Below are 17703 nucleotides of genomic sequence, written 5' to 3'. Positions count from 1 at the left end.
TTTAGCTGGAAAACACAATGGGACCACAGCATGAAGCCTTACCTGGCCCCAGTTCAAATTTGATAACAATCCTGCTAAAAATTTGTATTTTACACATGTTTTTCTAAGTGTATATCTAGGCGTTTTCCTAAAGTTGCCATTGAGAAACAATACATGCGCCAAAGTGCAGCTTTTGCAAAGTTACGCATGAAGATGGCAGTGCTGCCTTTTCCCAGGGACCGTGAATGCAGCACATCGTTTTTTTTCGGAATTTCATTGGCTATTCAATGCATCAGTTGCCATCGGGATCGGTTCCTATTGGCTGAAGCCATTCAGCGCTGTCGGAGGGGATGTTCCTCATGAGACACAGCCACTCATTCGCTATTGCAGGCGGCAGCCGGGGACAAGGAGCTTGTGATTGGTCGAGTGAGCTGTCAATCGAAAGCTCAGAGTGCAGCGCCATTTTGTGAAGTGAAATAAACATTGTTTTCATGTAAACGCCGGACTTATGAGGAGAAATAAACGGATTTACTGGATATACAATGCGTAATTTCATAAGATGCAGCAGCGGGATGAGGCTATCTACCGGTACAACCGTGTGTTTTGGACTAAATACTTTACTGGATTGGATTTACTGGACTTTTCTGAATGTAACGACACCAAGTTTGTGGGGAAACCCTGTGATCCTGAGCCTGCCCTGACACAAATCGTGAGTTATATCGGCTTTTTACGAACTTTGTTAGCATGTTTATAGTCTGATTCGAGTGTTGCTGTGATGATTATATTTAGGAATGGTCGGCATATCTTTAATCACAAGAGTTTTAGCTTTCCAACGATATGTGGCATGACTATTTCAAGTGACTGGTGACATCCTCTATGACACCTCCCTGTTTAAAACCCCCCCGGGGGCCCGTGGGCGGGCCGTTGGAGCGACAACACGGACGAGATTCGCCACGTGGCGGCCATCTTGGCTCTGTCCGCTCGCTCCCTCAGAGCATTAAGTCCATGGTGCATGTTTTACTACAATAACCAGAACTTGCTAAGTTCTTCACCGATTTTCAAACAGTTTGGTTTGTTATGAACCTCAGAGATGCAGTTATGATACTGCATACTTAAAATTAAGAATACGGTAAAATTATGCAAAAAGCCTACAAAACTCAAAATCTTTCCAAGAATATTTGTCTTATTTCTTGTCAAAAATGTCTAATTTCTATTCAAAACTAATCTCTTTCCACTTAAAATAAGACTAATCACCTAAAAATTTACTTGCTTTTAGATCATTTTCACTCGTTTCAAACAAATTTTCACTTGAAATAAGTAGAAGAATCTGCCAGTGAAAGCAAGTTTTTTTGTGCTTGTAGTAAGAAAGAAAAACTTGCTCCACTATCAGATTATTTTAAGTGAAAATATGCTTGAAAGAAGTAAAAAGTGTCTAAAAACAAGCTGCTTTTAATGTGTTGAGTCTTATTTTAAGTATAATGAGATTTGTTTTGACTAGAAATAAGACAAATTCTCAGTAAGATTTTGAGTTTTTTCAGTGTAGTTAAAGTAAGAGCTAAATACGGACACAAGACGCCTGGCTCACCATCTACTGCAGCCAGAGTCAGAGAAGTCGACCAATGCAATATGGCCGCCTGTTACATCTATGTGTAGGTTGTTACTACTACTACTAACTGTATACATCTAGAGAAAAAACTTATAAGGATTCACTGAACCCTGTATCTGTGTGGACGGGCTGTCAGTGTCCTCAGGTGTGAGAGGAAGAGCTGTGATGTCCAACGCCTCTAAACCAACTCTGACTTCTCTTTACAGGGCGTTAAAGGAGTCATAAACTGTCGGTGGGTGAAGACACATTCATCATAAATCTGTCACTTTCCTTCTCACTTTGCACTTTAATGTTTAGAGTCAAAGCAAAAGCATCAAAACAAACACCCTTCCCACTGTGAGTTTAACACCTCACACAGGAAACCTTCCTGACACGCTGATTCATGTTCATTCTTAATGATCAGACCCTCTCTCCCCCTCTTCACCCCCCCGTGACCTCGGCGTCCTTCACCTCCTCTGTTTCTGCTGTTTTGACAACACGTGGATCAAAGAGATAATAGAGAACCATATGGGGATTATGGGATTGGCCCCATCGTGAGCTGATCCTAAATTATGAGGAGACCTCTGTAAGCCTTTGCTCTCTTGGAGGTTTACAGAGAAAAAAAGAAAGAACATAATCTGTCAGCGTCAGAGCAGAGGAGGGGTTTTTGGAGAAAGTCTGGGGAGGGAGGGGATCGGCCTATGTGTTTCTAAACTCCCTCTGATGCATCGATGTTTAATATTTCAGACTTTTTGCATGTTTATTTTCCAGCTGCTCACCTGGCCGTAGTCTGTGGCAAAGACGACAACTCCTCCAGAGCAGGAGGACACGGTGCTGGGAAGATACTGCTCATCCTCCCGTAGCCACACCCGGTCGCCCTGGAGACAGAGAGATGGAGAGAGAGGAAGTTTAGTTAAAAAGGACTGAAGCGCTTAAATACACACTGATGATGACGTATGGAAAATAAAATGTATGTGACCCAGAAAAACCTTCATGTGCCGTCTCATACTCATGTGGTGATGTCAGTGTTTTCTCTCCTTTTACACAGGAGCATGATTTATTGGACCGCACCGTAAAAAAAAAACACAGCTGCACAGTGGACAGTTCACATAATCACCCAATCAAACCGAATCAAACAAAACAGAAAATAAACGTCAGGAAGTCACAGCTCAACCTGCAGCTCCACAGAGTTTACGACAACGGTATAAAGGTAGAGGTTTGTGTTAAAGCTCCATACAGTATAAAGGTAGATGTTTGTGTCAAAGCTCCATACAGTATAAAGGTAGATGTTTGTATTAAAGCTCCATACAGTATAAAGGTAGATGTTTGTGTTAAAGCTCCATACAGTATAAAGGTAGATGTTTGTATTAAAGCTCCATACAGTATAAAGGTAGATGTTTGTATTAAAGCTCCATACAGTATAAAGGTAGATGTTTGTGTTAAAGCTCCATACAGTATAAAGGTAGATGTTTGTATTAAAGCTCCATACAGTATAAAGGTAGATGTTTGTGTTAAAGCTCCATACAGTATAAAGGTAGATGTCCATGTGTAGTGTGATTATAAGCAGCTCTAGGTTCTATATTAATACTGTGAAAGTATCAAAGCCTCAGTCCACAGAGAAATGCACACAGCCTGTATTCAGAAACTGAGCCTTAAAACCAGCCGTCAGGACTTCCTGTCACTTTGTGATGTCACAACAAAGCCCCGCCCCCTCACCACCTGGACCCACCAACTTTGCAGGATTTGGTTTCTCTGAGTGTTTTATTCTGAAATCTGCTCTATTTTTTTATTGGATCACTTTAGAAAACAGTCAGCCTCCTCCTCTCTTCAGCTTCACTTTTTTTTGACAGAATTAGTGAAGAAACATTTTCAGGGGGCGGTGCGTGGCGCAGTGGGTAGAGCGGCCGCCCCATGTAGAGGCTGCAGTCCTCGCCGCAGGCGTCCCCGGTTCGAATCCCGCGTCGGGCAGACCTTTCCTGCGTGTCATTCCCCCTCTCTCTGCCTCCCCATTTCCTGTCTATCTCTACTGTCATCACTATCAAATAAAGGCAAAAAGCCGAAAAATATACTTTAAAAAAAAAAAAAAAGAAACGTTTTCAGAGAGTTGAGCTGCAGTCTGGGCCTTCTTCATTTATTTATGTCATTACTCTGTAATCTTGCTTTTCAGGTCATGTGATGCTATATTTAGCTCTTTTGCTAATGGCACAAGCTCTGATGAGGAGACATATTAATCTCCATATGGTGTTGCCGTGGTGTTACCAAGGCATCGACCTTTCTGCGGTGTCAGGTGTCTGTGGTGTGGAGTTTCACTGGTTTCTACCTGCAGCCTGCAACCTGTGTTTATTCATGCTTTTCGTTTTCTTTTCTTTTTTCTTTTTTTAAACTCAAAACACCGTCAAACTCGGTCTTTACAGCTCCTAGTTGCTACAGTTTCTCCGCCCCCCCCTCTTCCCCCCCTCCCACCAACACCTGGATATATAATCAGCAGTTTCCCTGCTCCGTCGTGTTTGCAGAGAATTTGGAGAATTCAGTCGGAGTCTTAACTGTTCGTTTGGATTCTTCTCTCAGAGCCTCTTCGCTGTTTTTGGCTCTGGATGTGACCACAGAAGAATAATAAAGGCTGAACATTTAGAAAAGTGTTTTTTTTTTTTTCCCCCATGATACCAGCAGCACCAGACTCTACAGAGACCCCCCCCCCCTCCTCCATCGAGGGGCCTTGAAGTGGATTCCCTCTTAATCGCGTAGCCACATGTGCTGCTGCTCATTAGCGTGACCGGCTAATGCTAATGGGAAAAACAAACGCTGCACTTTTTATGAGACGCATCGACCGGACGCCCCTCCCCCCTCTCACCCCCCCCACAAACTCTCTGTGTCTCTCTCTTGCACATGCACAACCTTTGACCCAGAAGCCCTCACTCTGACCGGGCTGTCTGGCCCAGGAGGGGGGGGGCACCTGGCTGGGGTAAAAAGGAAACAAAAAAACTAGTGCATGAATATAGTGGAGTAAAACACACACAGAGTCAGAGTTAGAGTCAGCAGTGAATCACAGAGGAGCAGAGTGTTGATCTAAACCCCCGGCCGTCGTCTCTAGGGGGGAAAAAACCACCAGGATTCAAAAGGTTGTGGGAACTCAGAGGTGATGTGCAAAAGTTGTTCAACTTTTCTTTTCAGGTTTTTCTGCGTTTTGCAAGTCAGAGTTGGAGGAAACAGGACGATGTGGAGCAAAGATCTCAGGACACATCATGTTTTAACTGAAATATTCACAGGTCTCTTTCTTTACTGTCAGTGATAACTGGACGTCTCTAAATGTCCTACATCTCTGAGGTTTACAGTCACAGGTAAATCCTGACTTCAGCCAGTGTTTTGTGTCTGATAGATGAAGTTAAACAAACTACAACAAAACCTGAATGTCTCTTTTTGACCCTCCTGTTGTCCTTCTGGGTCAAATTGACCCAATCTGTTCCCTTCCTCCTTCCTTTATCCCTTCCTTCCTTCTTTCATTCCTTCCTTCCTTTCGTCCTTACTTCTTCTCCCTTCCTCCTTTCATCCAATTGACCTGATCTGTTCCCTCCCTCCATCTTTCTTTCCTTCCTTTTTCCCTTCCTCCTTCCTTGAGTGAATCTGTTCCATCCCTCCATCTTTCTTTCCTTCCTTCTTTCCACAATCCCTTTTCCCTTCATTCCTTCCTTTTCCCCTTCCTTCTTTCATCCCATCTTTCCCTTTGTCCTTCCTCCCTCCCTTCCTTCCTTCCTTCCTTCCTTCCTTCCTTCCTTCCTTCCTTCCTTCCTTCCTTCCTTCCCTTCGTCCTTACTTCTTCTTCCTTTTCTTTTGACCCAATTGACCTCCATCTTTCCTTAATTTTTCCCTTCTTCCTTCCTTAAGTGAATCTGTTCCCTCCCTCCATCTTTCTTTCCTTCCTTTTTTGCCTTCCTTCTTCCACAATCCACTTTCCCTTCCTTCCTTCCTTTTCCCCTTCCTTCTTTCCTCCCTTCTTTCCCTTCGTCCTTCCTTCCTTCCTTCCATTCATCCTTTCTGCCTTCCTTGACCCAGGAGGACAACAGGAGTTAAACCACTTCTCTGCTGTGATTGAATCAGTTAATAACAGACCTGAACACACTCCAGAGTCCAGATGTTTCTAAACATCAGTAGATCGTATTAAAAGACCAGAAACACTCAAAGTCTGACTCCGTCTCTCAGTTCTACTAATGGAGCTCCACTGTTTCCACAGACTATTAAAAACTCATCAGTGATCCACACTGAAGTATTGTTTTGACTCGGTCACACACACGTTTGTCCTGCTGCGACACATCCACCTCTCAAAATAGTCCCTATAACGGAAAATGTTTGATTTCCGTCATTTCCGACACACACACACTCTGATGTTGATGTCTGGCTCTTTGATGCTGCATTAAAGATATAATACGTAGGAATTCCCCCCATCTAGCAGTGTGGTTGCATATCTGAACGTATTCTTGATGTTGCATTCACGTGAAATTGGGCAGAAGTCAGACAGACAACAGACGCTGCATGTAACAGGATAAACAAGTGGTCCGCCAGCACGAGGCAAAACAATACAGGCGTGACAATATGTTGTCATGGTGATGTTGTATTGTTTTACCGTCTTTCTCTGGTGGAGTAAAATGACATCCGGTTGGTTGGCCGACGGCCGTCTGCCTGACTGCACCTGAATGCAACATCAGTGCCCCCGTCCTTCCTCACACTACACAGTGGAGACAGTTTTAACAGGCCGAGCCCACAGCTCCGCTGAGTTTCCATGGTTACCTACGGTCACGCTGCAACATGGCCGCTTCGGTTCGGTGCGTCGCCCACTTATGTATTTGTAACGACTTGTAACAACTCATTCTAAGGTACCAGAAAGCTTTCATTTGTATGCGGGTGTGATTCCACTTCAGTGAAATACAGATTTATGAAAGAATATTTTATTTTTGCTAATAAAAAGGCGAGTGCTGTTGAGGAATCTGAGCTGCAGCCAGAAAGAAAAGAAAGAGATGGGAACCCCCCCCAAACAGAGGCACACTTTCAAGGCTGCACACACATGCATACAAACAGAAACACACACACACACACACACACATCCACATGGTCTTTGTGGGTAGCGTGTGCCGCTCGCCCCCCCCTCTGCTGAGCGGAGAGAAAGGAGCATCAGACGGTGGCACACTGTCTTATTGTGGCTCCCTCCTCCCCTCCTTCATCCACTCCCTCTCCCCGCCCCGACACGCCCCTCCCTCTGCACTTCACACACACACACACACACACACACACACACACACACACAGAGCTACTGGCCCATTTCTACACCGGGAATCTGAGCCAGAAAGCCCCTCCTCCCTCTCCCCTCCTCTCCCTCATTCATCAGCAGCGATCGCCTCAACCCTCAACATCAAAGCTCTGGTTTGTTCTTCCCCAGGTTCACGTCTCCGCTAATGGATGAAAACCACAACTCCTAATAGAGGCACTTTTCCCAGACCATGGGGGCGCCTTGAAAGCATCATGGTGTTGCACTCAGTCCAACACACTGAACTAAAGCACAGGAGAAGAAGACGGAGAAAGTCTCCATGCAGTGTTAGGAGGACATGACGGTCCAGGTTGTCAGCTCATCTGAAGATCCTGCTCTCACTTCCTGAGTTATTAATGAGTTCTTCAGTCTAACACATGATCCAGATGTCACATACTGATACATGCAAAGTGTGAAAATTAGCTAGAGGACAGACAGAGGTATAATATTGTTGAAGTTGTACAGATTGTTATGGGAAATTTCAGATTGTTCATGATGTTTTTCAAAAGGATAGTGAATTAAAGGGACAACGAGGAGTTTCTCCAGCGGCAGAAGGAAAAATTCTGCGACAATAAAAAAGTCTCATATTAATGTGGATGAATCTACGTTACCCACACCTGTTAATGGGCCCATTTTCAATAAATATATCGTTTTGTCTCTATCGTTATTTTGTTATTATTAGTGGGGGTGGAAATGCTGGGCGAGCCGACCAGCGTTTCTTTACTTTCGGTTTCACAGACGCTCATGAGAATAGCGCCGCAGAATCTCCGTTTATGGTGGGAACTACGACGGTATGTGATCGTCTTTGAACCTCTGACTTTAATTCTTGATGAATGAAAACATGAGTCTGTCTTGCGCCGGTCAAAGAATTTCACGGTGCGCGGAGGCTCATAAATGTAGTGTGAAAACACTTTGCTTTTCCAAAACTCCTCGTTGTCCCTTTAAATGTAAACATCCAAGGGAAAAGGGTTCTCATTATTTATAGGTTATTAAGCTGTTATTTCACTGGTCTGACCCACTTGGCATCAGATTGTGCTGTATGTGGCTGAACTGGAATGACTTTGACATTCCTGCTCTAACATCTCTGAGCTTCATCAACTTCAGCGTTCACATCCCAGAAACCCCCGGCTTCTGATTGAAGCTGGAAAAATTTGAAAAACAGGATTTTTTTTCTATAGTGCAGCAGTGACATGAAAGGCCTCGGGGCCCCCAGAGCCGGGCTAATGTCAACACATGAGCAGGGCCGACGTTAAACAGTCTGGACTGGGAGCCGTGGATCAAGGCCCAGCTGTTGCACCAGTTCAGACCCCCGACCCCCCCCCACTCCAGCTAGACCAGAGGACGACACACAGGAAGGTCAGACTGTTGTAACACGGGAGAACTTTCTCCTTTATAATAAGTTTATTCCTCATAGGAGTTGGACTTGTGCCTGTTAGTCCAGTAATTTTAGGCCAAAAAAGGGGTCAACGTTGAACAAATTGCAACAGAAGCAAACTCAACTGATTTTGTATCCTCAACATGTCCTGACTGAGGGGAAAAAAGCCCAGAAGAATCCCATTAGGGGAAAGTTTAGAAAAAGACCCAAATATAGCCCATTCATACACCTATTAATTATTTTTCTCACGTGAATAGGGTCAAATTTTTAACCTTTAGATATCTCCATGAAAATTACTGAGTTGCTTCTGTTGCAATTTGTTCAACCTTTTTTCATAAAATGACTGGACTATGTCTTGCTCTCTGGCCTTTATCTCCGTCCTGACTCGTCCTCGCAGCCTGAACCACAACACTTCCCACCCCCCCACTCCGACCCTCCTCCGAGGCGGTGACCCGTCTGCTGCGTGGATTTTCCCTCCGTCACCTCGACATGTGTGGCTGCTGCTCTCTCCCTCTGTCTCTCCGCGGGGCGCGGGGTGCCGGGCGGAGGAACCGGGGTCTGTGGGAGCAGCAGCAGCGAGCGTTGGGACGCCGCCGGGGTCGGGAATGAGCAGCTGTCTGGTCTCAGAGATTCCACTTCCTCCGCCGGGACAAACGGAGCGTTGTGTCGGAGCACAGCCGCTGCCTCTGTCACCGCCTCAATGGGAAACACTGTGAGGATGAGGACCACCAACCCCCCCCACCCCACCTCCCCTTCTCTCTTTACACTGTGACTACACAACAGTGTAACATCCAGCAGGTCCAGGTGAACAGCTGGAAGCTCCTGTCATACAGATGTTGCTCTGACATCATCATCATCATCATCATCTCTGAGCTGGAGAGCGTCAGGTTGTTTGCTGTGAAGGAATCTGACCTCCATGTTGTGCAGCAGCAGTTGTGCAGCTCATCATCATCAGCAGCTGCAGCTCCGTCTGAGGGAATTCTTCACTACGTCGTCCTTCTGTTTCTATGTCAACTCCCCTTTGAATACAATAGAGTTAACTTAACCTATAGTCTAAATTGTTGTAACTGAACTTTAACACATCTGGCAGCTGTGGCCGTTCAGACAGGGGCAAAGGAAAGATGGAGGAGAATACTCTAACTATGACAACAAAAGTCCACATCTTTTCCTAAACCTGATTCTGTTCCTTAAAGGGATAGTTCAACATTTTGGCAAATTGGCCCATTGCCATAATCCCTATAGTCATAGCAGTAGGTTCGTTACCTTTAATTGTCGGTGCAAGCTATTTTTAGAACGGCGGAGCAGAGCCGTGAGCTGCTCAGAGCTACGCTACGGAGGCTCATTATGGGATTTCTTGGTTTCCCTCATCAAACTCATCAAATACACAATCCAACAACTCCAAAATGCTCTGGTGGACAAGTTGTGACCTGCACATTCACCACGCTATGAGATAATAACACAACGTTACCAGACAGAGTTGTTGTAGAGGTAAATAGTAGACTGCTTGATGAAAAACTGTCCCTGAATGCAACACGCATCAGCGGTTTTGCATGAATTTACCTCTAAAACAACTCTGTCTCTGGCCATGTGGAAGACAGTGAAGGCATCAGGTTTGACAACGACATCTTATTTACACAGAACAGAACAAAAACAGAGTTTCCATCATGTCTCCCTCAAATTCCTCTCATTTGAACGAGGCCACAGGTTGTTTCGTGTGTACTCTGTACACACACTGTACACACTCTGTACACACTCTGTTGACACTGTACACGGCACCGTGTGACTGGATGAACTGCTGCTGGTTTTTTCTTTTACTGGAAGTGCACAAACAATTCCTGGAAGTTTGGGATTCAAACTTTTTTCTTTTTTTTTCTGATTCAGAATCCGATTTATACTGTCAAATGTCACAAGCCCACTTTAAAGGAGACATATCATGTCCCTTTTCCACAAATTAAAATAGTTCCCAGGTGTCTTAAAGACATGTCTGTGACATGCTTTGGTCAAAATCCCCCAAGGATCAAACATCACAGCTCTTTTCATCCTCTCTAAACAGCCCTGTTCAGAACGGCTGGTTTCAGTGCCTGTCCCTTTAAATGCAAATGAGCCATTGTATGTCAGGCCACGCCCCTTCTACTGGTACCAGGTAGGGTGGTATTATGCATATTTGAAAACTAGCTACATCATTGTCAGACAACTGAGGCAACAGCTCATAAAACCACATTTTGGGGCCGGAAGGCAAGACAAACGGCTAAATATAAGGAACCTTCAAAAAGTGATATTTCCATAATATGTCCCCTTTAATGTAAATAAACTGATTTGATGCTGCTGTATTTTCATCCAGCTTGTTCTCAGTCGCCTCCTTTCACCTGCAGAGCAACAGGCAGCTGAATTATTAACACAGGTAAAAGAAAGAGTGAAGCAGCTTTCAGTGGTGGACGGGACATCACACAGTTCATGTGTCTCTGAGGTTTAACGGCCGGTGCACAGGTTTGTTTTTAATCCTGACTGTCTGGGTGCAGGTGTCCTCTTCAAGACTCGTCATGTGATTTCAAAAATTCAAACGTGCTGCTGAGGTCGTTTCACTGGCTCTGTGATACTTTGCCCAGACGACAAACACAGACGCCTTTATCACCTGGAGGAGGAGGGGGGGGGTGTTGTTCCTCCATTGTTGGAGTCACACACCAACGGTCAGCACACGGCCTTTGTCTTGTTTAGTTTTGTTTTGCCTTCAGGAGATAAGGACATGATGAATTAATCTGACGGGTAAATGGTTAACGTCGAAGGGGAACTGCGTTTTACGACCCAGGTTAAAGTGTGTGAACGTCTCACTGCACCGGTGCCTGACTGGTGATTGAAGCCTGTGTGTTTCTCTTTTTTGAACGCAGTCTGAAACATTTCCCCTCTCTTTTTTTTCACCGCTCAGAGGAAATTTATGGCTGCAGGCGAGAGAGAGACTTAGCTGTTCACATTTCTCAGCTGCTGCAGGACAAATCTCACAGCCGATTGTTAGACAGCAGAAGAATTTGAGTCTTGAGGGGGGAAAAGAAAGAAAGAAAGAAAGAAAGAAACAGTGAGAGGAAAAAAAAGTGAAAGTATTCAGCGTGCTCCCCTGTGATGACGGTGAGTGACAACACAATAGGAACGATGCACACAGCGGCGGCGTTCACAGAGATACGGCTGTCTGTCTGGGAAACGCAGCCGGGAGAAGTCTGCACTGCAAAAACTCAAATATCTTACCAAAGAACATTTGTCTTATTTTAAGTCAAAATGTCATTTCTAGTCAAAAAAAAATCTCATTCTACTTAAAATAAGACTCGTCACATTAAAAAGCAGCTTGTTTTTAGACACTTTTTACTTCTTTCAAGCATATTTTCACTTAAAATAATCTGATAGTGGGGTAAGTTTTTCTTCCTTATTACAAGCACAAAAACTTGCTTTCACTGGTAGATTTTTCTACTTATTTCAAGTGAAAATGTGTTTGAAACAACTGAAAATGATCTAAAAACAAGTTAATTTTTAGGTGATGAGTCTTATTTTAAGTGTAAAGAGATTAGTTTTGACTAGAAATTAGACATTTTGACAAGAAATAAGACAAATATTCTTGGAAAGATTTTGAGTTTTTGCAGTGTGGGAGTGCAAATTGACCTTGAGGCTTTCTTTGGCAGCATGTGGCAAATCGACCAATCGGCTCGCACACACGGGGCCGACGTGGACGACCAATCAGCACGAGCCGAGCGGCAAAAGGTTATTTAGATTTTGAATGACTGGACGCACACACAGAGAAGCAGGGGATTGTGGGAACTGATAAGTTCTGATGTTTGGAAAGGTCTGGGAAAGCCTCACACACACACACGCACAACAAAACAAACACACAAGAACAATCATTAAACTCAAGTGCACAAACACACCACACTGACACACACACACAGACATCAGCGCAAACTCATTTATCTATAGAAAACAGACGCACACATTTCACCAGGTCTCACACTCAACATTGTGTTGACAGACACACTGAACACTACACAAACAGACAGACATTCAAAACACATGAAATAAACTCACAAAGCAAAACAAGCATGACTGCTGCTCACACACTCAAATAGGCTACACAAACACACACAACTGACACCGTTTCAGACCACACACACGTAAAGACACAAACAAGAATGTGCACAAGTGCAGTGCACATTTGCTAATGATAGTGCAGGATTGTGAGTGGGCAGCACATGGACAACACTACAGCTGTGTTTATCCTGACACATGGGCTCAGTGTGTGTGTGTGTGTGTGTGTGTGTGTGTGTCTGTGCTGCACACACTCAGGCGTAGGTGTTGATTTACAGCTAAGCATCGGATTTCTCTACACATCATCTGTGGAGCTGTCCAAGCTAACAGCTAAGTGATTTAGGCTACGTCAATTCCGCCAACGCTATAATAAATCTGTAGCTTCATGTCCGGAGGCTGCGTCCAACAACACACACACACACACACACACACACCTGCAACAGTATTTCTACCTTAAAAACAGGACATATTTGTGTTTAATTCTCAAAATCAGACCAGGCTAAGTCACGTTTGCTAGCAGAAATATTAGCACGTAGGCTAACTCTTTAAACATCAGTATCCGTACATCTCATAGGCTAACACCCACAGGCTAATGGTGCTTTTCCAAACACTTGGAAGTTGGGATTTTCCCCTGAAGTCGCACGAATACCAACACTGACGCAAGAATTCAAGATGGCTGCTATACTCACGAGAACAGTAGCAAAAAAATCCCTGGAAATTTTCCCGCTTGTATAAAACCACCTAGATTGTTGATATCAAAATAATTTTGCTAACGGCTAACAGCCCATTAGCTTTATGTTGTAAGCTTGTGCACCATTTTTGTTGTTGTTTATGCTTGTGTTTTTATGCTTTTAACTTAACTTTTACATTTATTTAGCTATGTTTCAATGTAGGCCTACAGCACTGTAATGTGCTATATAAAGTTGATTGATTGATTTAAAACGTTATAACTTTGAAACCTAAACATTAACAAGCATGGTTCATTGTATATTAGTTTTGTGGCTATTAATCGTCCAACTTTCCAACTTCCATGTTTTTTTTTTCACCTGGAAAGAGCTCAACTCGGACATGACGTCATTCTGAGCTCTGATTTCCAACGCAAATGTTACGCGACATATAACATAGGATGTTAGCACGATGCGAAAATACTCCAACTTTGATGTGCTAGGACTATATTGGAAACATTCACTTGCAGCCTGTTAGCATTTAGCTACTGACAGTAGAGGATCATAGGGTTTATACAACACCTGGTTCTTGTTTGATCACCTGCGTCTCAAACATCTGACTCTAGATGTTTCATCATTCATACCTACTAGTGCTGCTAACGCTACTATTTGTAGCATGGCTAAGAATATCACTTTTGTTTCCATATCCAGTCTGTTCTCATTATGCTGACGGTTTCCTTTGAAGTGGAAGTTGCTTTAATGTTTCTCCAACAGTCTCTCTTTCATTCTTATCTTTAGAAACCAAACACTTACATGTAGATTGTCAAACAGAGTTAAGGAGAGTATCTTTGAGCCGGATGTAGCCACATTTCTTTTCCAGTTCTAGTTTTGCACTTTAGGTCAAATATTGATTGGTGTCTACTTTCTTGGAAGTAGAATCTAGGAACCTCTCATGACGTCCAAGACTGTAGCGAACACACATCATCCGTCATAGTAACTGCTGCCTTCACTTCAGCCTCCTTATTGAATTTCCAGACTTTAATACCCCTTAATTAGACGTTATGTACCTCTAAACCACCGCGCCGCTCTCTGCAGAGCACTGCCTCGTATTACTCTGCTCCACACAGCGAACGGAGCTCATGATACATGACATGTCATGTTTGTACTGTATGTCAAGGTTTTTCCAAACTCTAATCTGAATGAGTGGAGGTGGTGGGTTACAGGGGTTTGTTAGAAATCCCTGGCAGCGCTGCAGACGGACAGTGTGCAGAAACAGCACGTACCAAATAGTCATGGGGGATTAAATTATGTGTGTGTGTGTGTGTTTAGAAAAGGTCCGTCTATGTTCTGTAGAGTCAAACTGCACTTTAACATAAAAACATCAGTACTGACAAACTTAAAAGGATTTACACCATCAGAGTTTTTATAGGCCTATATATATATATTTTTTTCAAATAACAATACAGCATTTGTTGGGAAAAGTATAAGCATGATGTGACTATGCTACAAAGCTTTTTTTATTGGTCAAATCAGGATTCATTTAGAACAATTATATTCATGTGCTACCAAACATCAGTTAAAGGGATAGTTCAACATTTTGGCAAATTGGCCCATAATCGCTATAGTCATAGCAGTAGGTTTGTTACCTTTAATTGTCGGTGCAAGCTATTTTTAGAACGGTGGAGCAGAGCCGTGAGCTGCTCAGAGCTACGCTACGGAGGCAAAACAGCTGATACGCGTTGCCTTCAGGGACAGTTTTTCAGCAAGCAGTCTCTGTATTTACCTCTAAAACAACCCTGTCTGGTAACGTTGTGTTATTATCTCATAGCGTGGTGAATGTGCAGGTCACAATTTGTCCACCAGAGCGTTGTGGAGTTGTTGGATTGTGTATTTGATGAGTTTGATGAGGGAAACCAAGAAATCCCATGAGCCTCCGTAGCGTAGCTCTGAGAAGCTCACGGCTCTGCTCCGCCGTTCTAAAAATAGCTTGCACCGACAATTAAAGGTAACGATATGGCAATGGGCCAATTTGCCAAAATGTTGAACTATCCCTTTAATAATCACATTGTCAAAGCTATCAGTGTATTAACAACTAATTATCATTCAGTTATCACCTTTAAAGTGTAAAATCCATCAGATGCCGCATCAGTGAACAAATATTTGGTCTTCACCTGTTTTTTTAAAACAGGCATCACCAAATGGCGGACCTCGGTCCGGACCCGGACCGAGTGATGGTTCGATCCGGACCCGAGACCAATCTCTAATAAGTTAACATTTTCCTGGAGCATTTTTTTCCGACGGGACAGCGGGCTCAGCTATAGGTCAATACGGCAGCTTCACTCAATTGAGCCAATCAGATCGTTTGTTTACCCTGCGCGGCCAGTGCGTCCGAGAGGGAAAGAGAAAGGAGACGGAGTGATGACAGCCTGTCTTGCTCCAAAATTAAAAAAAGTTGATGCTGAAGTCAAAGGCGAGCCGCTGGGCGTTTGTGGCCGCCGCCGCCGCCTTGGTTAAGCACGTGCGCGCGTGTGTGTGTGTGCGTGCGTGCGTGGGGGCCGTTCAGATGGGTCTCTTGTTGCGCGCACAAGCCCATTATTTTAATATGCGCTCACAACCGAGAGCGACGCCGTAGCGGTGCGTATTCAGTGCGACGTGCTTGTTTCCTGCTTCTCCGCCGGTGTTGTGTTGACCCCCGGTTCTCCCTCGGTCTGTAAACTTTTTCACGCGGAGCTCTGCCCCGTTTGGAAGGAGCAGGAAGCCCGTATATGCGGGAAGACGTCGCTTCAGAGATGTAGAATTTGTGTTATAGAAGAGAAACACCTATTTCAGGACTACTGACTTGTATCACCAGAACAGAACAGACATATCCTGTGATTTTCAGCCTCCCTCCATATTTAATGGAGGGGAACAATACAATGATAGTGCAGCTATCAAGATGCTTTTGACACCTTGGCCTCAAAAAAAGAAAGAAAAAAAAAAAGCACCAAAAAAACAAACAGCGAAAACCCCTTATTTATTCTTTCTTGTTCTCTTTAATTGAAATACAGGCCTTAAATTAATTTGCCTGGGGGCTACTTTTATTCATGGTAAAAAAAAAAAAAATTTTTTTAAAGCTAGTTGTTTACTATACAAGTGCATTATGTTAAATGTTTCCTGTGTTGAAAATTGACAATAGATATGAAAATGCACTTCGTTGATTTTATTTAAATGACATAGGGGTAGGCTATAGCTTATAAGACACCATTTGGACTTTATAAGGTTCGGACCTTTCACTTGGATGAAAGTTTAGTAACTGGACCTCAATGAATTTTAATTGAATACCCCTGTTTTAAAATGAACTATTTTTAGTCGTGTGAGAACAGAAGCCTTCTACTGTCTATGCTTCAGTGTTTACACTGCAAAAACTCAAAATCTTACCAAGAATATTTGTCTTATTTCTAGTCAAAATTTCATTTCTAGTCAAAACAAATCAAATTATACTCAAAATAAGACTCATCACATTAAAAATGAGCTTGTTTTTAGACACTTTTTACTTCTTTCAAGCATATTTTCTGATAGTGGAGCAAGTTTTTCTTTCGTATTACAAGCATAAAAAAAACTCGCTTTCACTGGCAGATTTTTCTACTTATTGTGAAAGTGAAAATTATCTCAAAACAAGTTAATTTTTAGGTGATGAGTCTTATTTTAAGTGGAAAGGGATTAGTTTTGACTAGAAATGAGACATTTTGACAAAAAATAAGACAAATATTCTTGGAAAGAGTTTGAGTTTTTGCAGTGTAACCATCATTATCGCCCCATGTTTAAATGATCTAGTAAAGACTTGCAGTTCTTCTCATCTGAGCTGATGATAAAAACCAAAAAACCATCAGAGACTTTCAACCAAACAAACAAACACTGTGTTATCTTGGAGAAAACGCTCCACGGCGACGTGGAGGAGGTGAAATGAAGCGTTGAACGGGCAGCGAGAGGAGACAGATTTCACACAGCGACGGTATAGGAGTTTCCTCCGCTTGATGTGGCAGCAGAACGACGCGGCCCAATCACGGCCTTAATCACACCCAGTCCACTTGTAAGTGAGACCCAGAGAAGCTGAATTCCAGCCTTTTCTGATGCAGAACCCGATGTGAAACACGGCTGTCGGCTTGTTCGGGGTTAAATGAAACCATGTGTGCGGCTGGAGTTCTGCTGCCACATCCGGCCCAGAGACGTCTCCCTCTGAATATTCAGGCTTCTTTTCAGTTTCCAGTGTTTCCAAAGGTGATTTTTTTTCTCTCTCTCCTACTCTCTCTTTATTAAAACATGATGTGAATCCATTGTGGAGCAAAACTTCCCACCAAATGTTATAGTTTAAAGATGCATTTTACTTTGATTGAGGCCTCAGAAACATTACACCTATCAAACTGTGAAAGGAGGATGAACACTGACTCATTGTGTTGGAGCAGAAAGGAGGTCAGTGGTTGGCTGGTTCTGGGCCGACTGATGATGATGATGAGAATGAAGGACTGTGGTTATCTCTCAGAAATACAACAACACACACACACACACATGCTCTATTGTGGATGATCGGTGACTAATTGCTGTCACATGAACATGCAGAGCAGCGGCTCATAAAACACACACATGGACCAGTCCACAGCAGCCAATCAGAGGCAGCGAGGAGCTGCTGAACAGACCGACTCAGGGTTTTGGTCTCTGTCTGGATGAGGCTCAGTTTACAGGGTGTTTATGGAGCCGTTGC

The 17703-nt window shown here is 43.5% G+C and overlaps 1 protein-coding gene across 1 annotated transcript in view; it reads right to left on the bottom strand.

Moving 5' to 3' along the window:
* LOC146969851 (unconventional myosin-X-like) overlaps positions 1-17703 on the bottom strand; it is a 99810-nt gene that overhangs the window by 44729 nt on the left and 37378 nt on the right. Inside the window, exon 2 of the mRNA XM_085804560.1 lies at positions 2344-2442. Within this exon, the coding sequence (XP_085660686.1) occupies positions 2344-2442 (99 nt within the window). The remainder of the gene's footprint in view (positions 1-2343; positions 2443-17703) is intronic.

The sequence above is a fragment of the Trachurus japonicus genome, chromosome 17 (genome assembly GCF_045865225.1).
Source record: "Trachurus japonicus isolate A0001 chromosome 17, Traja_1.0".
Lineage (NCBI taxonomy): Eukaryota > Metazoa > Chordata > Actinopteri > Carangiformes > Carangidae > Trachurus > Trachurus japonicus.
This window is presented reverse-complemented; position numbering and strand designations above follow the sequence as displayed.